General features: G+C 41.7%; 1 protein-coding gene across 1 annotated transcript in view; it reads left to right on the forward strand.

Annotated features, from left to right (window-relative positions):
- The first annotated feature begins 7,953 nt into the window (after nt 1-7,953).
- Nucleotides 7,954-25,793, forward strand: part of HTR4 (5-hydroxytryptamine receptor 4) — a 104,398-nt gene continuing 86,558 nt past the window's right edge. Inside the window, exons 1-3 of the mRNA XM_045284719.1 lie at nt 7,954-8,012; nt 10,381-10,506; nt 12,261-12,461. Of these exons, the coding sequence (XP_045140654.1) occupies nt 7,954-8,012; nt 10,381-10,506; nt 12,261-12,461 (386 nt within the window). The remainder of the gene's footprint in view (nt 8,013-10,380; nt 10,507-12,260; nt 12,462-25,793) is intronic.

Consider the following 25,793-nt stretch of genomic DNA (forward strand, 5'->3'; position numbering starts at 1 on the left):
TGACTTAGGTTTCAACGTCTAAGTTTTTTCTAGTTTGGGGTAGAGAATTTACCACAAGGGTCAAAGATTGAAGAGAAAAGTTTATTTCAAGAATCTAAGTTATAAGTTATGGATGCATGCAATTATTGTAATTGTATCACTAAAGAGCAGTGGCTAAATTTAGTGTGAATCTGTGCCTAATATATGTGAGCATTGAGCTCCTTAAAAAGTCTATTAAGAGCTTGCCACAAGATTCTCCTTCACGTTTGCATTCTGAAAATACCTAAGCTTCCCCAGCTGTGCTCCAAGTAGCCCCCACCCCAGCTCCAGCCCCATCTGTAGGATTTTCAGAAACAATCTAAAATAATTATTTCAGGATTGCATAAAAACTCCATTATGCAATTTTCCATCACGTTAGAATTTATCCTTTTAGTTGTTTTTATTCTCTCACCATTTTCTATACCCTGCATATTTTTACAGAACATAATAAGCTGCCATCATCAAAATTTTAGATCTTAAATTTCTAGAAAAAATGGTTTAGTATCCCATTTTTATAAATAAGCATTTTCAATTGCAAGTCAGAATGTTTAAAATGTAGTGGGAAAAGCGTTGGACTTGTAATCAGAATACCCTGTTTTAAGTCAGAGCTCCATCACTTAATAGTTACAAGATGTTAATTCTCTTAGCTCCTGGAGTCTCAGTCTTTCCTTCTAGAAGGGAAACCTCGTAATATTAGACTACAGGTGAGCCATGAAGATGGAGTGAGGTTAAGGCAGAAATTTTTCTCATGTAGGGATAGCCATTTGGTTGTTGGTAGGTGCCATCAAGCGGGCTCCGACTCAATGGCCCCCCATGTACGGCAGAACAACTGCTGTCTGGTTCTGCGCCACTCTCGCTGTCCTTACCACGGTCAAGCCCATTGCTGCAGCAAAGATGGAAGAGTGCATCATGTTGAAGGTCTTTCTTTTTTCTTTTTGCTGTCCCTCTATGCTTTCAAACATGATAACTTTCTTCAGGGAATGGTCCCTCCTGAGAACAAGAATCGCTAGTTATACCTATTCGTAAATTTAACCAGAACTACGTATTGCCATTATATTCATTCACATAGAGAAAATGGCAAACTGCCAGCAAGTTTGTGGCGTTTCTTTCCTAGTGGATGAAATGGTGACTGAAAAGGCAAGAACAGAAGAGAATGAAAAATGTCCCCTAAGAATAGCTGTCAAAGAACCAGTTTAGTGGAGCCGATAGCTGAACTGTCTGGTAGCTTTTGACAGTATTCCTGGATGATGTCTGCGGCAAGCCACGCAATCCATGTGGATATTGCTGAAGTGGTTTCTGAGTTATTTGTATTATTGCTGGACTTGCATTTCTTTCCACTGTCAGTTCTACATAATGAAGAAAGCTCTTTCTATGGTGAAATTTCGCTTATCATTCATGGTATAAGTGTACCTATTTCTAGCACCTGACTGGCATGTCACACATTGAACTGGGGGCTCTCTGACCCTCACGTTCCCTCTTGATTTCAAACACATATGGGGTTAGAGGTGCTCCTCCCAGACCCTCGGAATCTGTTTTCTTTGCCTGCAAGATGAAAAGGCAGCACCAAGAGATGGGTTCAATTACAAGACTGTGACTGATGGAGAGCGCGTGTTCTCGGGCATGCTCACCACATGCACCGTGCATCAGGATGAGAGGATGAGACCTGAAGTCCGCCAGCCCAGCCTGCCTCAGCACACGGACTCCTGTGCAGTATCCAGATATGTCAGCAGCCAGGTGTCCTTAGCCACTGCGATGAGGGAGAGCTCAGAACAATTCCAGGAAACCATTGCGTATTTCCAGATGCACTGAGCACTGTATTAGAGGGCTAATCTCTCTGTACCATCTCCAGCATTTGTCGCTTTCTATTTTTTTAAATTAGGCTGTCATTGTCGGTTGACGGTGATATCTCATCATTGCTTTAGAATCTCCCTGATCGTGAACATTTTTCACATGTTTGTTAGCCATTTGAATATCTTTTCAGATTAACTATCTAAAACTGTTATGCCCTTTGCCCACTTTTTTATTGAATCGTTTGTTTTTTTGGTTTCGTTTTATTTTTAAAATCATTTTGGGGCTCTTACAGCTCTTATAACATTCCATACATCAATTGTATCAAGCATATTTGTACATATGTTACCATCATCATTTCCAAAACATTTTCTACTTGAGCCCTTGGTATAAGCTACTCTCTTTTCAGCTCCCTCCCCTGGTTCCTGTGTATTTCATCCAAGTAAAATACAAGTGTATAGTTACTGTTTATGTTATTGAAAAAAGATATTCACAAGTCATTGGTCTTGCGAAATTCTACCAAAGTAGAATTGGCAGGACGTTGCTTCTATCATCTACATTTTCCAACTACTGATCTTTCTTTTTGTTTCCAACTTTTGCATTCAAATCACCAATAATTATCAGTGCATCTTGCTTGCATGTTTGATTAAGTTCAGACTGAAGAAGTTATTTTCAAACGTTCAGTTCCTTTATTGGCTTTAACGCAGTGGTTCTCAACCTGTAGGCCACAACCACTTTGGGGGTTGAATGACCCTTTCATAGGGTTTGCCCAGTTCATAACAGTAGCAAAATTACAATTATGAAGTAGCAACAAAAATAATTTTATGATTGGGTGTCACCACAACATGAGGGACTGCATTAAAGGGTCATGGCATTAGGAAGGTTGAGAACCACTGCTTTAATAATTGATTCATGAATCTGAATATTAGTCCTATAAACTGGTCTTCCATGTGTTGTTGTTGTTGTTGTTGTTGTTGTTGTTATGCGCTATTGAGTCAGCTCCCACTCGTATCAACCCCATGCACGATAGAAGAAAATGCCGCCCAGTGCCACATGATCCTCACAATTGTTATTGTGGTTGAGCCTATTGTGACAGCCATGGTGTCATCCGTCTTATCAAGGGTCTTCCTCTTTTTCATTGCCCTTCCACTTTACTAAGCATGATGTCCTTGGACAAACATTATATTTCAAAGTAGATCTTAGACTGCTCTTTCTGACCATTAGTGTGACATCATTCCTTTTTTTATCTGTCATTCCTGCCATAGGAGACCGTATAATTGTCCAACTTAAAATGGGTGATAACAGTCTATTTCAGGTAACTAGTGCTTAATATGTTACTTATGAATTCCATTTTATCTTTTATGAATTCCAGTATTTCTAGGTTCCTTTTTCATGCATTTCATGTTCAGATTATTAGCGGATGTTTGGAGCTATTTCTTTTTCATTCCTGCCACATACGCAAATGAACGTCCTAATTTATTAAGATCGACTGTATTTTCAGTAGGATCTCTGTATCAGCTTTGAGTGCCTTCCACCCTGAGGCTCTCATCTCTGGCACTATATTAAACAATGTTCTACTCCTAATCATGAAGTTTTCAGTGACTAATCCATTAGAAGTGGACAGCCTCTCTCTTCTTCTCGTTTATCTTACTCTATTGCTCCCCTGAAACCTGTTCCCCAGGAGTGACTGCTGGTATAGTTTCCAACAGCACGGTAAAAAGTAAGCCACTACAGTATGACAAATTCACAGATGATTAATGCCAGAGCAAAATAAACCTTCATTAACAAGCATTTAGGAACACGAAGCTATTGTTTCTTGACATAATTACAGCTACACAGCTACCCACTGCTGATAATGGTGTATTCATCTCTTCAACCCTTTCCCCAAAGAATGTTGCACCATGGATTTGTACCATGTCAAAATAGTATCCTTAAGGGACTCAACCTGTGGTCGTTTAAATGTTTCTTTGAGTTTGGGGAATAAAAAGAAGTTTGAAGGGAAAAGGTCAAGCACATAAGGTACATGGAATAATGTTTCCCATAAATTTTTTATAGAACAGCCCTTGGTATCTTTGAAAAATGAGCAGGTACACTGTCATGATTAAAAAATGTCCTCAGCACAAATTTCTTGATCTTTTCTCACCAGTGTAATTTTCAATTTTCTGAAATCTGAAATATCTTTCTCAATAAACACCAGAGATCAGCGTGTGTCCCTAAAGAAAACGTATCAAGGTTACCCCTTGGGAATCCCACAGCTTGTCCCAACCCTTTGAGCTGACCTCTGTGGCTTGAATTTAGCTAGCAAACAGATTCCCGTAGAAGCCAGTATTTCAATTGGACGTGTTTTTGAAAAAGCTTTCCAATAGACACAGTGCATTACTTAGAGAGCTTGTCTGCCGCCGTTCAAGATCTCAGAGACGTGTTACACATGCCTCGTTTGGAATAAGCCTGCGTATGTTCAATGCCCTGGTCAGTTGTTGTTTCAGGGTAACTAGCAAGTTTCTGACCACTGTGGGCTGTAAGGGTTCATAGAGAAGCCATTCCTGTATGCGAAGAGTTAAGCCACAAGTTTATTAAAGCAGAAGATCATTTCAAAAGACGTGAAGCAGGTTCTTCTCAGGAGGACACCTTAAGTAAGCATACATAAGACGCCATTTGCTCGGGAGGCAAATCTGTCCCCCCTTGAGAGTTGGGAAGGGATGTTTTCTCGGGGAATGCTTCTGTTTTTGAAAATGACACTTTCAAAAGGGAGAGGGCTACCACTCTGCAGATGCTCAAGCAACTTTCTAATTACTTCCTCAACTTGTTGTTAGGTCTCTTAATTTTATCTCAGCCCCAGCTCTGGGTCAGCATGCTTTCAGACATATGTCCAGGTACACGCTTGGATCATGATATTCACTAGAACCTGACTTCAAGGTTAAGGTCTTCACTCAGCAAGTGCTTACAGAGTCCTTTGTTCACCGATTGTTCTCACAGGGTCTTTTCTTCATTCCCTTAGCAGAAGCCCTTTTTGATCTACTGTTGTACATGTGTATGTGTCTCTTCACTATCCTTGGTCTAACTTCTTTTTAAATCCAACTGTATTAGCAACTTAATTCAAAATTGACATGCCATTTTAGTGACATGAGATGAAATGAATTATAAAAAGTTTTGTATACACACGGTACTAAGAATTTCATACTATATCACATTTTATACAAAAAAGAATATTTCACATATCATACAACAAAAATGAGTCAATGACTGAGTTGTTTCAGCAATCAATATAACATTCTATTGCTCTCCCATGAAGCAAAACTTGACTTTCACTACATTTGCTTTGAATGACTCCTAGTTCAGTTTTTTCTTGTTTTGTAATAAATACTGTAATTATAAATGAACAAATAAAAAATGTCATGTAAGAAAATGTAATGATTAGTAAATATCAAAGAAAATTACTATATTTTATTTTAGATAGATCTTCATCTCTAACATGTTGTAATTTAAAATATTTATTTCTATTCTTAGCTCTTACCGATGCTTCAATGATTCTGTCACAATTAAGATGCCGAACATAACCAAATTTGTGTAAGAGGGTGGAGATGTAGTGGAGACCCACAACCCACCATCAAGCTAATTGGACAGTCCCTCTCAGAAGGGCCACACAGGAGGGATGATACTCCAGGGTGCAGTGTAGCCCTGATGAAGCACATAACTATCCTCTTACTATAAGGGTTTTTATTTTACTTACCTCATTAATCATGTTAGACTTGCGTATGTTCATTCGTATAAGTAAGATCATGCAATACATGAAAGCCAAGATAGATAACCCTGTAGACACAGTAACAAGAGTAATGGTTCCCTGAGTGAACAGGAACTGAGGGTGGGAGAAGGAGTGAAGAAAGTACCGAAAGCATTGATGATTCTATAACCCCGAGGGGAGCGAACAACAGGATTGTATGCGAATGGATACATTAGAGGGTGTATGATGAGACAATCAATCAATCAATCAATAATAAGGGTTCCTGGGGGGGGGGAGGATGGGAGAAGGAGAGGATAAAGGGGAGCTGATATGAGGAGCTCAGAAGAAAGAAAAGGTTTGAGACTGACTGAGGTAGCAATTGAACAAGACTGCTTGATGTGATTGAACTATGGAATGTTATGATATCTGTGAGAGCTCCCAATAAAGTCGTTTTTTAAAAAGATGCTGAACAAGATCTACTTCCATACGTGATAAAATAAATAAGTAATGTCTCACTGCAATTGAGTGAGTGGATGCTAACTCATAAAGACCCTCACAGATAGTGTAGAACTGCCTCTGTGAGTTTCCGACACTATAACTCTTTACAGCAGTAGAACGCCCTGCCTCTCTCCAGCACAGTGGCTGGTTCATTTAAACTCGGATCACAGCCCAATTCATAACCATTATGCCAAATGCTTCAGAAGTATTGAAGCCAAAGATTTACTCGGAAGGTCTTGAATCTCTTTAAGGATGAACATGAGCAATCTGTTGTACAGTTTGTAATCATTACAATGAGGTACACTCAGAAAGCAATTTCAACATTGGGAAATACCTATTGCGTTGTATATCATATCATGGAATGATGCATTCCTACATACGTAAAATTTCTCTTTCCTGAATGTATAAACTTAATTCTCCTGTAGGAGTGAACATTTTGGACCTCTTTTCAAAAGTTTGTATTTAAATCATCAGTAAAAGACTGCACTCATTTCTTGGAGGCTTTCATGAATTCTCCATTAAATATAATCTATTTGAAATAACTTCAGACATTTATTTGCATGAAAAAGTCAGATGTGTCAACGATGGTGTCCTGTGTGTTTATGCAAAATCTATCTTTGGCCTCAATATTTCTGAAGCATTTGCACCATTTACTTATATCTTTCTAGCGTTCCTGCGATGATGAACTGTTAGTCTGTATTGGACAGTGTTTGTTTTGTTGCTCTAAAAATTTCAAAATCTAATTCTGCAAAAGGACAGGATGTGTGTGTGTTGGTGTGTGTTTGCTGTTAAAATACACACCCCAACCCTGAGTGCACCCTGACAGATGTGATATGCAACTGAACAATAGCTTTCAGAAAAAAAAATTGAAAGCCTTTAAGAATAGCTACTCCCTGCCCCACCCCTACAAAGAGTCATATGAAAAAACAATGCAATTTCAGTTACCCAGAGTTCCTGGATTTTGTCACTAGAATAATGCAAGAGCTTATCACTCAGATTACTGTAGGACACGGGGTGGTGTGGTGCTGGTGGATGTGATCTAGACAATTGTGTGACCTTAGGTTGTAATCTGACTCTAAAATAAGTACACCTTTTACACGTTACTACTGATTCCTGAGTTTATCATTTTGTTAAAACTTGCTCAAGGAGTGCCTCTTTTATGTAATAAGCCACCCTGGAATGAAACTAGTCTAAAAAAATGTATTGTTCTGTGTAGCTGCAGCTGCTTATGTGAAATAAATTCATTATCAATGACAGAAAAATAAATTTCAAAATCTTCTCTGAAATTATGTTAATTCTCTGGAAGATGTCTGCCTGTGTCTTTTTTTATTAATCATTCTATTGAGGAGCTCTTACAAATCTTATAACAATCCTTCATTCAATTGTTTTAAGCACACTTGTACATATGTTGCCATCAACATTTGCAAAATATTTTATTTCTACTTACCCCCTTGGTATCAGTTCCTCTTTTTTAGCCTCCCTTCCTCATGAATCCTTGATCAATTATATATTATTGTTATTTCATGTCTTACACTGTTTGTTGTCTCCCTTCAGCCACATTTCTGTTATTCATTCCCCTAGCGAATGCATCTTTAAATTAACTTCTAAATCATGAGGGGCTTAACTTGTCCAATTGCATTTTTGCAATATCTTTCACATAGCTAGCATAATTACATCCTTTAATGCTTGCAGTTTGTTGATAATATTTCCAAGTTTTCTTTTGATATCTCCTTTTTGTGAGCTGCGGTGGCATAGAGGTTGGGCCTTGGGCTGCTGACCACAAACCACCAGCTGTCCTCGTGTCCAAAGGTAGCATCTACAGACAAACTGAAAGGTCGAGCTAGACTTATTGCACTGATATAGTTGACTGGCTGGGATCACTTCTTAGGCTATTGGGAAATCTACACAAGTTGTTTTAGACCTCTACGATGGGTTGCCTTTTCTGTGTTACCATAGACATGCGACCTGCCAAGATGAATCAAACTGAGTAAGAAGTTCAAGTCAATGCCAAAAGTTACATTTTATGGGCCCTGAAAGACTGCATTTCTTCCTTGGGGAGACAGTCCTGTTCAGTGACTGCTGTGCAGGCAATAACACAACACGAAATGCCTCTTCAATATGGATGTTCTCCACTTATTTGTGCTTCCGGTGGTTGAGCTGATTTCGTGTTTACAGATCATATTCCGTTTCCTCCAATTGCTCAATCTGTCCCTCAAGAATCATATCATTTAATAACGTAATATTGGATAGTTTGAACACAAAATAATATGCAGAGCCATCAGTTGGAGACTGCAGGAGCCACTACTGAATTGTCACGATCAGCTTTGCACCTAGAAATATATTCTATGTAGAGAGTGTTATCTTTTTTTAAAAATCGTTTTATTAGGGGCTCATACGACTCATCTAATCCATACATACATCAGTTGTGTTAAGCACATTTGTACATTCATTGCCCTCATCATTCTCAAAACATTTGCTCTCCACTTAAGCCCCCGGCATCAGGTGCTCATTTCCCCCCCTCCCCCTCCCTCATGAGCCCTTGATAATTTAGAAGTAATTATTTTGTCATATCTTGCCCTGTCCGAGGTCTCCCTTCACCCACTTTTCTGTTGTCTGTCCCCCAGGGAGGAGGTCACATATAGATCCTTGTAATTGGATCTCTCTTTCCAACCCACTCTCCCTCTACCCTCCCAGTATCGCCACTCACACCACTGGTCCTGAAGGGATCATCTGCCCTGGATTCCCTATATTTCCAGTACCTATCTGTACCAGTGTACATCCTCTGGTCTAGCCAGACTTGCAAGGTAGAATTGGGATCATGATAGGAGGTGGGGGGGAGCAAGCATTTAGGAACTAGAGGAAAGTTGTGTTTTTCATCATTGTTACATCGCACCCTGACTGGCTCATCTCCTCCCTGAGACCCTTCTGCAAGGGGATCTCCAGTGGCCTACTAATGGGCTTTGGGTCTCTGCTCCGCACTCCCCCCATCATTCACTATGGTAAGATTTTTTGTTCTGATGATACCTTATACCTGATCCCTTCGACACCTTGTGATCGCACAGGCTGGTGTGCTTCTTCCATGTGGGCTTTGTTGCTTCTGAGCTAGATGGCCGCTGGTTTACCTTCAAGCCTTTAAGACCCCAGATGCTATACCTTTTGATAGCTGGGCACCATCAGCTTTCTTTACCACTTTTGCTTGTTCACCTGCTTTATCTTTAGTGGTTGTGTCGGGAAGGTGAGCAACATAGAATGCCAAATTAATAAAAGTATTCTTGCATTGAGGGAGTACTTGAGTGGAGGCCCAATATCCTTCTGCTACCTTAATACTAGACCTATAAATATAGGCACATAGATCTATTTCCCCATCCTCATATAAAAATATATTTGCATATGTACATGTCTTTATCTAGACCTCTATAAATGCCCTTTGCCTCCCACCTCTTTCCTCTACTTCCCTTGGCTTTCCTCCTGTCCCACTATCATGCTCAGTCCCCACCAGGGTTTTAGCAGTCCATCTTTTTTAATCATCCAGAAAATGTTTACATGAGTTTTCGAGTTGTCCACTGTGATCTTAATACTTACTTGGCCCTCATTTGATCAAAAAAATATTATTCCACAAAGTAATCTGTCCCAGTCTGCAACCAATCATGGGTCGGATGCAGAACTGAGCAGGATTTGCTCTGTCGTGCCTAAGGTCTCCAGCAGTCAGGGTGGACAGGACAGACTTAACAACAGCCATTTCAAAAGAAAAAAGGCAGCCACCAAAAATCCCATTGGCAGTTCAGTGTTGACACACATGGGACCCCCATGAGTCAATGGGAATGGTTTCTGTTTTGAACATTAAACCTATCACAGGGGGGTATCCAGTGGTGGTGAGTGGGGGTACCTCATGTCAGGAGTTCAAGAAGGAAAAGAACGTTTGGAAACGGATTGTGGTAGCCATTGTACAATCGTGCTTGATGTGATTGAACTGTGGAATGATATGATATCTGTGTTAGTTCCCAATGAAGTGGTTTGGGAAAAAAGAATGAATCAAATGTAGTTTTGAGTACAGTCTCCCTGAAGGAAGACGCAAGTCCAGTGCTGGTTGGGTCATCTCAGGCTAGTAAATTCACCTCTCTAAGTCTCGTCTTCCTAATCGACCAATGGGGGGTCCACAAATCTCATGGACGCAGTGGTTAGTTATGATAACATCTTAGTGATGGATCCAGCTCTGGCAGACGCCAGGTGTGGAATCACGTGTTACAGCTGCTCTTCGTGACGTGACCTCCTGAAGGGAAATCAGGAAAATGGATGCTCTATCCTGGCTTTCAGGGCTTTCCTCAATTCCTTCTTTCGTTTTGTGTGACTCGCAGCTCCAAGGAGGGTTTCGGGTCAGTGGAGAAGGTCTTGCTGCTCATGTTTCTCTCGGCGGTCATCTTGATGGCCATCCTGGGGAACCTGCTGGTGATGGTGGCTGTGTGCAGGGACCGGCAGCTCAGGTGAGCAGCACGGGGGAACCTGGGTGGCCTTCTGGGCTCTCTCCCTGGGGCATCAGGGTTTGAACACGTTCATCCAACTGGTAACTCTAGAGGAAACAAAATACATGCATGCTGGTAATTTTTGGTACATAGATCAGGAAAAAGGGAATCATAAAACTCTAGCATAATTGAAATTAATTATGTTTTTCATCTTTTCTTTTTCTACTTCTCTTTCTTTTTTTTAATGGTTGTCATACTATGTACATAGTTAAAAACACATTGACTCTAACCTACTGTATCAGTGGTTCAGAGAAGGGATAGCAAGATTTAAACCTGGATCTAAATTTTTCCACTTCAGCAGTCCAAACACCGGTTGAAATAAGAATCATTTGAAGAGCTTTTGAAAAGGACTAGTGTGTGGTATCAGTTTGTTCCATGAACTATGTGGGAGATGAGCCTGCGACCACCGAGTAGAAGAGCTGCGCGTAGATGCCATTTGTCACCCCGGCTCCCTGCCCTGGGACCCTCCTCAACCCAAGGGAGATGAATAGCAAGGGCCTTCTACAGAGCCAAACATGAAAGCCTGCCCTGGTAGCCGCTGCCCTGAATTGTGACTTCTAGCCTCCTACGTGGTGAAAGGATTAAGTCCTATTTGTCAAAACCAATGGGGATAAAAGGAAAGACTATTTGGAACATTTTGTTGTTGTGCACCATTGAGCCATTTTTAACAATACGAGACAGACTAGAACTACCTCCTAGTGTTTCCTAGGCTGTCCGTCACCTTTACAGAAAGAGACTCGATTAAATGCTCCGCTGCTAACCAAAATGGCCACAGTGCGAACACTAGCAGCTCCTTAGAAGAAAGCTGTGGCAGTCTGCTTCCACACAGAGTGAACAGCCCTGGGAACCCTGTGGGTAGTTCTATTCTATTATCGAGGCTCACTGTGGGGCTAAGGCAAGAGGCGGTAAGTTTGGCTTTGGGGAAGGTTCAACTTTATGGGAGCAGATCAGTAGCCCTTGCCTTCTGCAATGTTGCAAGGGAGCTAGAACCACACACCTTTTAGTTTGTGGTCAGTGGCTTTCCACTGCCCCACCAGGCCTCGTTATTTGGCACACACACACACACACACACACACACACACACACATATTTAATTACTCATTGTTTATTTGAAATTCAAACTTAAGATTGCATACTATGAAGCAGCCCTAAATTAGGGTGAGAACAAAGCATTCATGTTTATAATAATTCACCAGGTAGACCACACGCATGAAGCAAATGTTGCTACAAATAAGTGTGAAAGTGCCATTCTAACAAGTGACATGCATAAGAAGTCCATGGCCCTTTGTGAGAAGAGCATCTTGGGCAGTACTTGAGAGTCTTCAAACTGAGGACTGAAAGGGTGCCTGGAGTTTACTCACCTGGTGCATGCTTGCTGGATGTGCGGGCTGGGAAGAGCAAGCACCCTGTGTAAATGCCCTGCAATGGCGCAGCTTAGAGAAGACCAATGTATCCAACCAGCGGGGAGAAGAAAAGGGGGTTTGGGTACAACGTGTGTCTGGAGAAGTCACAAGGGACAGGATCATATAGGACCATATCAGCCACGTTGCAAAAGGGAAAACGGAATCTCATCAAATACATTACACATTTGCCTTTGCCTTTTCCTTCTTTCCCTCCTTTCTTACCTCTCTGTCCTCTTCTTTTATTCCTCCCGCCCCCCTTCCTGTTTCCTTCCTCCCTCTCCTTGACTTTCTCCTTCTACTTTTCTCTCACAGGAAGATTAAAACCAACTATTTCATTGTATCTCTTGCCTTTGCGGATCTGCTGGTTTCGGTGTTGGTGATGCCTTTTGGTGCCATCGAGCTGGTCCAAGACATCTGGATTTATGGGGAGATGTTTTGCCTCGTCCGCACATCTCTTGACGTCCTGCTCACCACAGCATCAATCTTTCACCTGTGCTGCATTTCGCTGGATAGGTAAGCGCAGAGCGATGGGGAGGGCGGGGCTGCACACGCGGCAGACAAGGTCCCGATGGAGACTGCGCAGTTTCATTCTTTCTTCTCTAATGCATTAAAAGAAATGACTCTTAGAACGGTCAATTCCATTATCGGTGCATTCACTCTCTGGCCTACGTGGTGGGTTCCCTTTAGGTCGGGCATTTCCTTGGGCACTACAGAAAAGAGACGGCTAAGATCTAGAACATGCCCCAAAGGCCAGCAGTCTAGCCTATCGCACATTTCTGAGTTCAATACCGATGCTATGACCAGAATTCTGGGGGATCCTAGTGGCAAGAGTAACATGCTTGCCTCCTCTGGAGCTGGAGCAGTTCGGAGAGATCTTCTTTACATTTGAACGCGCTCTCTACCGGGAAAGACATCGGTGTCACAATGCCCTGGTATGTGTGTTAGGTATGTGCATGTGATCGTGGCTAAGACAGGAGTGAGATGCTTAAAGAGCTAATATAAAAAGCCCAGTCATACCCTGTGTTTTGGACTAGGGCCTCGGTAGCTGATGCTTCCTGTTGCTTTTTCTCCATATCTGACATTGAGAAGCTGAAATGCTGCCATCGTCCTGCTATTTGCATTACGTTGGAAATGTAGGCTTCTCACTTGCATCGGCAGTTTTCATTTTCCAAGTCCTGCTCATTTGCATTCAATATGAAAGGCAGAATGCAAATTCAAAGTCAGATGATTATCCTAACATATGCTGCCATCAGTGTAGTCATATGAAAGGGACTGGATCCAAGAATAAAGTGCGGTGTGCAACTCCTGTATTATCAGAATTACCAGGGGAGGGTACCTCTTAATGTCAATCAAACAGGCTAGCAGATCTAGTAACTTCTCTAGCCTTAGCAAAGGTCACTGTCTGGTTAGTCAGGACTAGAAAAAGTAGCCGAATGCAATTCAGGATTGTGGTAGCTCTAAAATATGTACTTTTAAACCCTAAACACTGCCCAGAGAATTATTCCCAATGAAGGAGGACCCCAAGAACCATAACCAACCGAGGGAACAGCAAATCCATCCGCCATCTCGGAAAATATGTGCTCATAGACTGGAGCTGCAGAATTAATGGCCTGCTGTATTTAAATTGCACTTCTCTCCCTCCCTCTTCCGTTTGCTCTACCAAGAACACATGGTTGAATGTGCTTAAGTTAAATGAATGTATAATGAGACGACTACAGCTAGAGAAAACGACTTGAATACAATTTCACTGTTGGTTGGGAGCCAGCCCCCTCATGTATCATAGCTTTAATTTTGTGTTTGTTTGCAGTAATTTGGATTTACTACATGAAAGGACTCTTACGGCTGTCAGTGTTTACCAGTCTCACTGCCACCTAGTCGATTCCGACTCATAGCAGACCTAGAAGACAGAGTAGGACTGCCCCTGTGGGTTTCTAAGACGGAAACTCTTTATGGGAGTGTTGTTGCTATTGCTGCTCGGGGCCATCCAGTTGGCTCCAACCCATAATGACTCTATGCACAACAGAATGAAACACTGCCAGGTTTTGTGGCTATTGTTCCTATGTCTGAACCCATTGTTGTAGTTACTGTGCCAATTCATCTCATTGGGAGCCTTCGTCTTTTCTAGTGCCCCTACACTTTACCAAGTATAATGTCATTTGCCAGGGACTCATCTATTCTGAAAACATGTCCAAAGTATGTAAGACAAAGTCTTGCCATCCTTGCCCCTGAGGAGCACTCTGGCCGCACTTATTGTAAGACAGGTTGGTTCATCCTTTTAGCAGGCTGTGATACTTTCAATACTCTTTTCCAGCACCACAAATCCAATGTATCAATTCTTCTTCCGTCTTTCTTATTCAATGTCCAACTGTCTCATGTACATGGGTCAAATGAAAATACTTCAGGAGTAGGAAGCCTATCTTTCTCTCGCATTGAAGTTAAAGGGAGATGTTTCTGCTTGGTTTTGAACCAGGGACCTTAGGAGTGTGCGGCAAGCATGATAACCACTACACTATGTAATTATCAGCAATTTGGTTTCATCTCTCTAGAGAACCCTGTCTAACATACTATGGAAACCAGATAGCTGTTGCTGTATACTGTATGTAAATAAATACTACCACTTCCCCAAAATACAATGTACAGAAGGAGTCAATATACTATGGAAGTCTAGCACCATTTGCATGTAATCATTGTCAAAATTAATGGTGAGACTAAAGGTATAATAAGCAATGTAAAATTAAGCCAAGTAAGCACAGGCTTGCATATGTTTACTTCATGATCTGCCATGAACAGCATCACATGGGTTTCAATAATTAATATGTAAATGCAAGAAAGCCATGTTATCCATACTCATTGGGTAACCCATCCCCAATTATAGAGTTTGGAGAAGGCAAGATGTGGGTGGTCAGGGCAGCTAGAGGTAATCTTGAAGTTTAGGCAAAAGTAAATGAAGTGTAGTAGAAAATGTAGAATCATATCTTTCTGGCATGGAAAATTTACTTTGGGTATCTCTGAAAGGACTGAAAGTTTTCTTGGCAGGGATGACTCCAGAATTCCAGACTTATAGTCAAGTTCTTTGAGAGTCACTAAGTACATCTGAGTTGTAATGGGGAAATGTGAGTGGTCATTAACAACCATTTGTTTTAGAATTGAAGAGATTTTGTTTCAAATCCAGGAGCCCTGGTGGAGCAATGGATAGTGGTGAAGGTTAGAACCCACCAGGTGCTCTATGGGAGAAATACATGGCTGTCTGGCTCTATAAAGACTTAAAACCTTGGAAACCCTATATGCTAGTTCTCCTCTTTCTTCTAGGGTCACTGTGTTAGGCTGAGTTGTCCAGAGATACAAAACCAGTGACACTCGTGTGTGTGTGTGTGTGTGTGTGTGTGTGTGTGTGTGTTGTGTGTGTGTGTGTGTGTGTGTGTGGAGAGAGAGAGAGAGAGTTGTGTATGAAAAGGCAAATCTTACATCAAGAAGACATCTCGGCCCACTATATTTTAATTCCATAGGTCCAACATAAGCCTGAACGCTCTTCAGACTCCCATATCTGTCCACGATTGGCATAGAAAGGTGAAGACCAACATAGGAAGCTTACAGGCTGGTGGGTACAGAGTCACATGAATCCAAGTTCTATGGAAGCATGTAGACCACTGACAACTCTCAAGGTCAGGTGACCTCTATGTAGCTGCCCGGAGGCAGGCAGAGTGTTCCAAAAGGTCAGGAAGGTGAAGGGGTAAAAAAGAGCGGAGCAGTTCTCAGTTTCTCTACTATGAAAAGGCTACACCCCAAAGGGGGCATCACCAGGCTACCACCTGATTGACAGGTTGGACTCCACCCCTATCTCTACCCAGGTACCATCAAGTTGACAAAATCTAAGCACCATTGAAATCTAGTCTCGTGAATCAGAGTCAAATAGATAGCAATTAGTTTGATTTGGATTTCAAAGATCGACACAGCCCCTTTTTTGTTCTGAGAATGGCAACGTTGGTCAATTCAGGTGAAGTATACCAGTAATGCCTCATGGCACACCACGTTGTCAAGTTTTCAAATTCTGCACAGAGGTGCTGATCTTTCTCTCAAAACCTGAGCCTCCTCGGTGAATAGCTGCTCCCACAGCTGCATCAGCCAGAACAAGCTAATAATTCCTAACGACGGTCTTTCCTTAGCTCATACATCTAAATAATGACGAGTCCTATTGATTTTTCTTCCTAAGCAGCCGTTAGTCTGTTTCTCTCCACGCTGTAATTCTAGACCAAACTAATAGCATCTCCTGCATCAATCACTGCAGATATCCTTTCCTTGTTCTCTCCAAGCCTATTTTATTTCCATGCCCTCCGTGCTCCACATAAAATATCTCCTGGCCGTTTGAAAAATTTAACTCTGATCCTGTTGCTCCTTTGCTTACAACTTGTCAACAGCATTTGAGGACAAAGGTCAAACTATTGGCCTATGTTGTTGTTGCTAGGTGCTATTCAGTAGGCCCTGACTCACAGCTACTTTGTGTACAATAGAATGAAACACTGCCAGTTCTGCACCAGCATCACAACCATGGTTATCTTTGAGCCTATTGTTGCAACCCCTATGTCAATCCATTTCCTCGAGGGTCTCTCTCTTGTACACTAACCCTCTACTTCACCAAGCATGATGTCTATTTTCCGGGAATTAGTCTCTCCTGAGCAGATGTCCAAAGAACTTCAAACAGAATCTCCTGTCCTCCCTTGTAAGGGGTATTCTGGATGAACTTTTATGATTGATTTAGTTGTTCTTCTGGCACTGCATGGGACTTTCAATATTCTCCATCAACATTATAACTCAAGGTATAATCAATTCCTCTCTGGACTTCCTTAATAATTATGCAGCTTCCACATGCATCTTAAGTAAATGAAAATTCCTTAGCTTGGATCAGGTGTACCTTAGTCTTCAAAGTGACATCCTTGCTTTTTCACACTTTAAAAGAAGTCTTGGAAGATGAATTGCTCAATACAAGATTCTCTGTGATGACTGTCTGCTGCTTCCTTTGGTATTGGTTGTGAATACGAGATGAAATCCGTGACAAGATCAATCTTTTCTCCACTTATCATGAGGTTCTCTGTCGATCCAGTTGTGAGAAGTTTTTTATACTGAGTTATAATCCCTACTGAAGGTTGTTGTCTTTGATATTCCTTAGTATGAGACAAATCTTTTGACTTTCAGCAAGTAAGTTTGTGTCACCTGCATATCACAACTGGCCAATGAGTTTTCCCAGCATCCGGATGCCCTGTTCTTCTTCACGTAGTCCAGCTTCTCCAAGTATCTGCTCGCTTACAGATTGAATGAGCATGGTAAGACACAGCCTTGAAGCACGCCCTTCCTGCCTTTAACCCATACCTTCCCTTTTCTGTTTGACTGCCTCTTGGTGTATGTACACCTTCTGCATGAACATAATTAAGTGTTCAGGAAGTCTCATTCTTCGAAATGTTATCCACAGTTTGTTATGTGACTCCCACAGCCAAATGCCTTTGCATATTCAATAAAACACAGGTAAACATCTTTCTGAAATTCTCTGTTTTCAGGCAAGATTCACATATCAACAATTATATCTCTTGCCCATGTCCTCTTCTGTATCCAACCAGAATGTTGGCATCTCCCTGTCATGTACTGCTGCAACTGTTTTTTTTTTAATTCCTTTTACCAAATTTTTCTTTTTTTTTGTTTTTATTATTTTGTTTCATTATTTTTTTCTTTTTTTTGGCCCCTTTTTTTTGGAATAAGCACAAATATGGCCAGGTAGCTGTCTTCCGAATTTCTTGGCATATGAGTAAGTGCTGCCAATGGTGCATCAGCTTTTTGAAACATTTCAGTTGATATTCTGTCATTTCCTGGAGCCATGTTTTCAGTAAAGTCTTCAGTGCCATTTGGACTTCTTCCTTCAGTACTACCTGTCCATGCTAATATGTTACTACTTTAAATGGCTGAATGTCGACCAGTTCTTTTTGGTATAGTGACACTGGACATTCTTTCCATCACCTTTTCATGTTTTCTGCATCAAGGAGACCTGGAAGCCTATTGGGTTACATGTTGGTCTTCTAGCCTCAAGGTCAATAGTTTGAAACCACCAACTGCACCTTGGGAGCAAGATGAGGCTTTTTACTCGGGTAACAGCTGCAGTCTCAAAAATCCACAAGGAAGTCCTATTCTGTCCAACCGGCTGCTGAGTCAGAGTGGACTGGGTGGCAGTGAGCTTTTGTTTGCTTGCATCATTCAGTGTTGCTAATAGAATCCTGTAATACTGTAACTCACCTTTAGTTTTCTCTCCAGTTCTTTTGACTTGAGATGTGCTGCGTGCTTTCTTCCTTTTCAATTTTTCAGGTGTCTGCACATGTCATTATGTTTTACTCTTTCTTCTTGAGCTGCCTTTGATCTTTTTCTGTTGAGCTTTTTACTTCTTCATTTTTCCATTTGCTTAAGCGACTCCAATTCAATAGCACATTTTAGAGTCTCTTCTCATATCCCTGCCGATCTTTTCTTTCCTGACTCCTTAATAATCTTTTACTTTCTCCCTGTATGTTGTTTTTAAAATCTTTTATTAGGGGCTGGTACAACTCTTATCACAATCCAAACACCCATCCATTGTGTCAAGCACATTTGTATATTTGTTGCCATCCTTATTCTCAAAACATTTGCTTTCTCCTTGAGCCCTTGGCATGTATGACGTTCCTGATGTGAGTCCATAACTCCTCTGGTCTCTGGTCACTAGTGTTTGAGTATGTTAAATCTGTTCTTTAGCTGTTCTCTAAATTCAGGTGGGATATATTCAAAATGGCCCTGATATTATTTGGGATGATGATTTTGGGTTTCTCCATCATCTGGTAGTTCATGAATACAGTCATCATTTATGTTGCTGAAAAAGTTATTTCAGTTTTAAAGTCATCGGTCTTGCAAAATCCTATCATGAGATCTCCACCTTCATTTCTGTTTCCAAAACCATACTTCCCAACTACTGAGCCTTCTTCTTTGTTTCTAAGTTTTCCATCCCAATTCCCAGTAATTATTAATGCATCTTGCTTATGTGTTTCATCTATTTCACACTGAAAAAGTTGGCTCTAACTCCATCAAACTCACTCTTTGTAGAACTTAGTGCAGTTTGAGCTAAAATTAATTGTGCAATTTTCTATTAGATGCCTCTGTCTCTTGCAATGGAAATAATTTTATGGCTGTCGATAAGGGCAAGGTCCCTAACATCATAAGATTTGCATTCTTTTGTTTTATACTTTTTATTGTGAATCGGGTGAAGATTTACAGAAACACTCCGTTTTCCATTCACCAATTCATACACATTTTTGCATGTCATTATTTGCAATCTTCATAATGCATTATCAATGATCTTGCCTCCTCCTATGCTTCGCCTTTCTCTCCTAACCCTTTCTGTCTTCTGATCTTTTGTCCTTCAGCCAAAACTGCCCTTTTGCTCTCAAATCATTGATTATTCTCAGGAGTATATGCCTCCCTATTGTTATGGCTTCCCGTATAGCAGTGGTTCTCAACCTTCCTAATGCCGTGACCCTTTAATTCAGTTTCTCATGTTGTGGTGAACCCCAACCATAAAATTATTTTTGTAGCTATTTCATAACTGTAATTTTGCTACTGTTAAGAATCAGACGACCCCTGTGAAAGGGTCATCAGGCCCCCAAAGGGGTCATGACCCACAGGTTGAGAACTGCTGCTTTAGTCTTGTCTATTGTTAAGCTTAAAATTGAACCACAGGGTTGAATTCCATTCTCAACAGGAAGTATTATTAAGGGCTATAATTTCAGGTGCTCCCCCAGTGTGTATCAGACCAATCACCTGGTAATTTTATGATTTTAGATTTTGTTCCACAATTTTCTCCAACTCTATCCAGGAAGCTCTAGTGTGATGGATTTCAGAACAGTCAGTAGTGGTGGTTGAGTTCTATCTAGTTCTTTAGTCTCACGGTCATGGAAGCTGAGATTTTCCTGGTTCCTTACTTATTTGTGCTACTTTTTCCCCTCGTGCCTTTGCTTTCTTTCATTCTTCTTTGCTCTGGAGGGGGAGAGATGGGTAGTTGTACCTTTTGGAGTAATTTGTATTCTACTGGAGGCTGACAATTAGCCAGTCATTGCATAATTAGGTATTTGGTAAGCACTTAATGAACTAATGAAGTATGCAGTACAGGCTTTTTTTGAGCAGTCTTAAAATATCCTGCCTGTAACTTCCATTTAAGGGGCCCGGGTAGCGCCGTGCTTAATCACTTGACTACTAACCAAAAGGCAAGTGATTCAAACCCATCAGCTACTTCGGGAGAGAGATGTGGCAGGCTAGATCCATAAAGATTTCTAGTCTTAGAAACCATATAGGGCAGTTCAATTTTGTCCTGTGGGGTCACTGTAATTCAGAATCAATTTGACCGCAATAAGTTTCTCTTGGACCTGCAATTTCCTTCCCTTGTAGATGGCATCAAAGCTTTCACAAATTAGTTGTATTTGGATACTTTAGTTTGGTTTTCTTTTCCTTTGGAAGCCTGGGAAACTTGCTAAGTGTCTTCAGCATTCCTGGCCCAAGGCTGAGACCTTCATTGAACAGCAAGATCCACCCTGAACATTACTCGGCAGTGTTCAGGCTGGGAGAGTATGACTTCAGCTTTCTTCCTCTGTGGCTTTCTAGGCTAGCAGTTGGGGGGAGTGGATTGGGGCCAGAACACACAGTGAGTGTCCTCAGTGAGGTGCGGTGTCATCTCCAAACCTAGGATTGTCTGGCAATATGCTCTGTGCTCCACCTTCAATTGACAGAACGTACTGTGATGACTATACAAAGCAGTGATTCTCGGGAGGAATGCTGCCTTTGATTCGTGACTCTTATAAGAGTATGAAAGTCACAAATAATGTGTTCGTCTTAATTCTCCAATTATTATGCAACATCAGAAGCAAGAGATTTGATTTAAAGTCCAGGGAATTCTAAATCTATGGCTTTAGAATGTCAGTCATCTGCTGCTTCTCACTTTAGGATATTTCAGCCTTATGACTGAAAAGGAGTATCCCAACACTTGTAATCTTCAACAGTTGTGTTCAATGCTAAGTCAAGATCACTTAGTGGGGCTTCATATTGGGTCTTTCCAGTGTTGCCTATGAAGAATGGTGCACATCTCAAAAAGACAAACTCTAGAATTCAGGTATCCCTAGCATGCAGCTACGGTCACAAGGGCAGAACAGAAAGCTAAAAATGCACGATTTGGAGCACAATACAATGTTCATTCTACCATTTGAGCTCTGTGTAAGTCAAGCTAAGCATTATCCCCAAGGGCAGGCTAACCATCCGGATTTACCCTCCACACAGAAGTGAAATGACCTTTTCAGTGACAGACACATACCCACCTCCTCTGGTCATGAATTTCCATTGTAATTCTCTGAGCATCATTGTAGGTGTGTCTATTAACTTGGTGTGACATAGGGACAATGCTTTATGGCAGGAGCTATTTGGTGCTCTTCCTCTACTACCCCCCTTCCCCGCCCCCACTGAGGAATAAAAACGTGGCCCCAGCTGAGGTGAGGCCTCCTCTGAACATGGACGTTGTAAGATGTACAAATAAGGGAGCGATAAGTGGATCATAAGCATTTGACTGACTCACTTCCGCCTTGCTGGGAGACTGGATTAAAAGATCACCTGACCATTACTGTAAGGGTAAACACCAATACAAGCCAAGGGAACAAGTGTCTGTCTTTGTTTTGGTGTTTCTCTTTATAGTAGTGCTCTTATGCAATGACTGTCCTTCTTTGATGTACTAATTGGCTCAGCATGAGATTTTCCAAGTCTGTCTATTAGGAGGTGCTTCATGGTGCAAATCTTAAATGTTATTTCTTTGGGAGAAGACTGGTTGATTTTTCTTGATAAATCAATGTGGTCTAGGGATGACATGACATGGTGGCTGAGTAGAGGTAAGGCCCTGTGTGGTAGAGTGAAATTCCTTAATATGACTCTTTTACCCTTGTCCCATATGAGAGGTTGTATTCTTTCACCATACTTGTTCAATCTATGGCTGAGAAAATCATCAGAGAAGTTGGATTATATGAAGAAGAGTGTGGCATCAGGATTAGAGGAAGGCTTATTAACTACCTTCGGTATCCAAATGACACAACCCTGCTTGCTGAAAATGAGGAAGACTTGAAGCATTTGCTGATGAGGATCAAGAATTGCAGCCTGCACTGTGGATTACAACTCGATGTAAAAAATACTGAAATCTTCACAATTAGACCACTAGGTAGTATGGTAGTTACATAATCTGGTGTCAGTTTGGGACTTGAGAGGATTAAGAGTGAAGGGTGGAGTCGAGCCTGTCAATAGAGTTTAGCCAATGAAGCCTCTGTGTGGGCATGGCCTTCTCCTGAGAATTCTGGGAAATCTTCCTTGGAGATGGGAGAGACTCTCTGCTGACTCCCTGGGAGACATTGAAGTTGACAAGACACATGGAACTATGTAGTACCCTGAGCTGGAGAAGCCACTGGACCTACCCTGATGCAACCAGACCGCTGAAGCCTGAGAAGCCACATAGAGACCCCAGCCAGCGCTGAGATGTTTACAACGCCACTGGAGTCAAGGACTTTTTACCCACTGGCCTGTGATTGTCCTGCATTCGGCATCATTGCATGCGTTTCATGAGTCTGAAGAGGACTTTACAGATTGGTATAGGCTAATATTGGACTTATGGGCTTGGCCTGAACTGGGTTGGGATGCATTCTCAATGTTCAATTACTCTTTATATAAAACTCTATTTTATACCCATCTGAGTTTCCATGGATTTGTTTCTCTAGTCTACCCAGACTAACACAGGTAACATCATGATAAATGGAGAAAAGGTTATAGTTGTGAAGGATTTTGTCTTGTTTGGATCCACAGTCATTGATCATGGATATAGTAATCAAGAGATCAAATGCCACATTGCACTGGATAAATCTGCTGCACAAGACCTCTTTAAAGTATTGAAAAGCAAGGATATTACTGTAAGGACTAAGGTGTGCCTGACCCAAGCCAAGGTATTTTCAGTCACTTCATATGCATGTGATAGTTGGACATTGAGTAAAGAAGATTTAAAATAAGAATCAATATATTTGGACTTATGCTGCTGGTGAAGAATATTGAAAGTTCAATGGACTGCCAAAAGAACAATCAAATCTGCAGTCAGAAGTACAGCCAGAATGCTCCTTAGAGGCTCGGTCAATGATTCTTAGTCTCACGTATGTTGAGCCTGCTCAGAGAGCGCAGTACCTGGAGGAGGACACCGGAGTGAGGAAAGCAGCGGGGCAGCAGAAAAGAGGATGGCCCTCAACAAGCTAGATCAACCCAGTGGCTGTGTCGATGGAGTCAAGCATAAGAACAATTGTGGGGATGGCAAACCCCTGGTGGGGTTTCCTTCTTTCGTACATATGACCCCTTTGAGTTGAAACCAACTCAGTGGTACCTAACAACAACAACAACAACAACAACAACATTCAGTTCTCTGTCATTCCCACCAAGTTATTTGGTGAAACTATGCAAATAGGACCTATGTAGCATTGGTATAGGGGACTGGCTATACTGATGTGTCTTCTCAGAAGCAGAAACAGAGAGAACTCTCAGGACCTTCAAGAAAGAAGAACCACCAGTGGGTCATATTCCAGAGCTCTGCCTGGAGTGGCAGAGGCTGGACCAGAGGCACCAGACCCTGCAGTACAGTGATCCTGGGACAGAGCAAAGGAGCAGGCTGATCAGAGGGTGAGGCAGAGACCAGGAAACAGAACAGAGGAGCAGTGGGAAGACTGTGAGTTGGAGCAGCAGGTAGGCTTCCTCAACCCTGGACTGATGACTAAGGAGAGGTGTTGCTAGGGACTAGAAAGACAGTATCCTTAGTCGTTTCTGATCCAGGCTTGTGGTAACCTGGTAACTTCCCTCATAGACCCGCATAATTGTAAATATTGCCTATGAGCTCTGTGAGGCCATTGCAGAGGATTGCCGAACCAAGCAGAGAGGTAGAGTGTTGTGGAAGGAATGGTTGGTCTCAGAACAAGATAAAGAATGGTGAAGGGTGGAGACATGTCTGATCTCTGTCTCATGGCAATAGGTCTGGGTTGGTAAGGAGGTGGAATCTCCTTTGTCCTTGTAAAACCAGAGGAGTTCAGATACGGCCTTGGACCTTGTTCTTACAGTTCCTGGCAGCTTTGCCAGAAGCATGGGGATGGGAGATTTATGGTACCACTAGAAGAATGGGCATAAACTTTTCTTAAACTGATTGAAGGCCCCAGAGAGCTCTTAATGGCACTTCAATGATGAGACAGAGACATGTTATCCTCAGTGCCTCTATATGTTAGGCCCAAACCCCCTGACCCCAAAGGGCATCCCATGCCACACGTTTAGCCTTCTAACCATCAGGTACATTTTGGCTGTGCATGGTCTACTTTCTCCTACATTTGGCATTAGGGGAAAATCCCTTTTAAAAAAAAGTCACTTTCACTTCACTAGGGACACCCTGCTCAGTAGAATTGCAAGATTGCTCTTTGGCCCACTGAAGGAGGTGTCCCTCTCCTCTGGGCGTCCTCGTACCTTGAGGCATAGTGGCTGCAAAATCCTCGAGCACTTTCTCAGGCACAGATTGACTTGTAAAACATACAAATCCTACTGAAAGGTTGTCTATTTAATCTTGCACTGGAGATAAGTAGGTCTGCATTTCTTAATGATCTCCCAGCAGTGTAACTCAATGTTGTTAGGTAGAAATGAAACATGTCTGTCATTGTGAACTTGGTGTCACACGATCACGTTCCTTCTCCCAAAAGGATTGAAATCCATTTTCTGCCAGAAAACCATATTCTCCCCCTTACTTATTCTTTGAGGACAACTTCGTTTTTTGTATATAATTGTAATATTTTGGAGAGGGGTTTGGATATCACACTAAAGAATATAAACTCTGATTTTATTATACATTTCATTAGATATTTGTTGATGATGTACTAATTTGCAGAAGGTATTTTGGGCACTGGGAACATTCAGAACAGGTCCTGACTTAACCCGGTAGAGAGAGAATACATGTAGTAAACAGGTAATTACAGTAAAATTGGCAGCCAAAGTAGTTGTTGGAGCATGTGGCTGCAAAGCAAGTAAGCGTGCGTGGGAGGTAAGTATCTTCAGGGATCTACAGCAGGTCAAGGGAGAGAAGTAAGGGATAGGAATAGATGGTTCTGGGGAAGAATGTGTGCAAAGCCTTGGAGGTTTAGTCAGTGATATCTTAGCCACCATGGACTAAATCCTTAGCTTGGCATTCGGTGATTTCCCCAAGGTGTCCTGTTTTCCCTACTTCAGTTTCCACCCCTGAGTATGATGTAACTATGTCATTCACCTTGGCTTTCACTCCTTTTCTTTTCTGGTCAACACCACCCCTTCTTCAATACGTGGTAAGATGTGCCTTCTCCAGAATGATTGGCCAGGCTTCTTTCCCCAAAGCAGTTGGTTGTTTGTTCCTCAGAGCTTCCATTGAACTTTAAATACAAACATGTCAGCTATTACTCATCTTAAATGGCTTTTATGTGTCTTATTCTACACCAGACATCCCTTGAGAGCCTGTCTTTGTTTCATCCATCCTTGTGATGCTACCACAGCCACACAGTAGCATCTGTGGTCATGTTTGGCTGAACATGCAATGGTCTGGGATGTCATTTGTGGGTGTTCGGTATGACTTTGCTGTTAGTTTGTTTGCCTTCCGACAACTCACAACACGGTAAGGACTTCTGAGTGTGGCCTGTGGTGCAAGACAATTTGGATTCAATCTCAGTTTGATGAATTATCAATTGTTTGACCAATTGGGGGACTTATTTAATTTTTCTCTGGTTT

This window comes from Echinops telfairi, unplaced genomic scaffold (genome assembly GCF_000313985.2).
Source record: "Echinops telfairi isolate 266 unplaced genomic scaffold, ASM31398v2 ScPeMD7_7469;HRSCAF=8507_0, whole genome shotgun sequence".
In the NCBI taxonomy this organism is placed as follows: domain Eukaryota; kingdom Metazoa; phylum Chordata; class Mammalia; order Afrosoricida; family Tenrecidae; genus Echinops; species Echinops telfairi.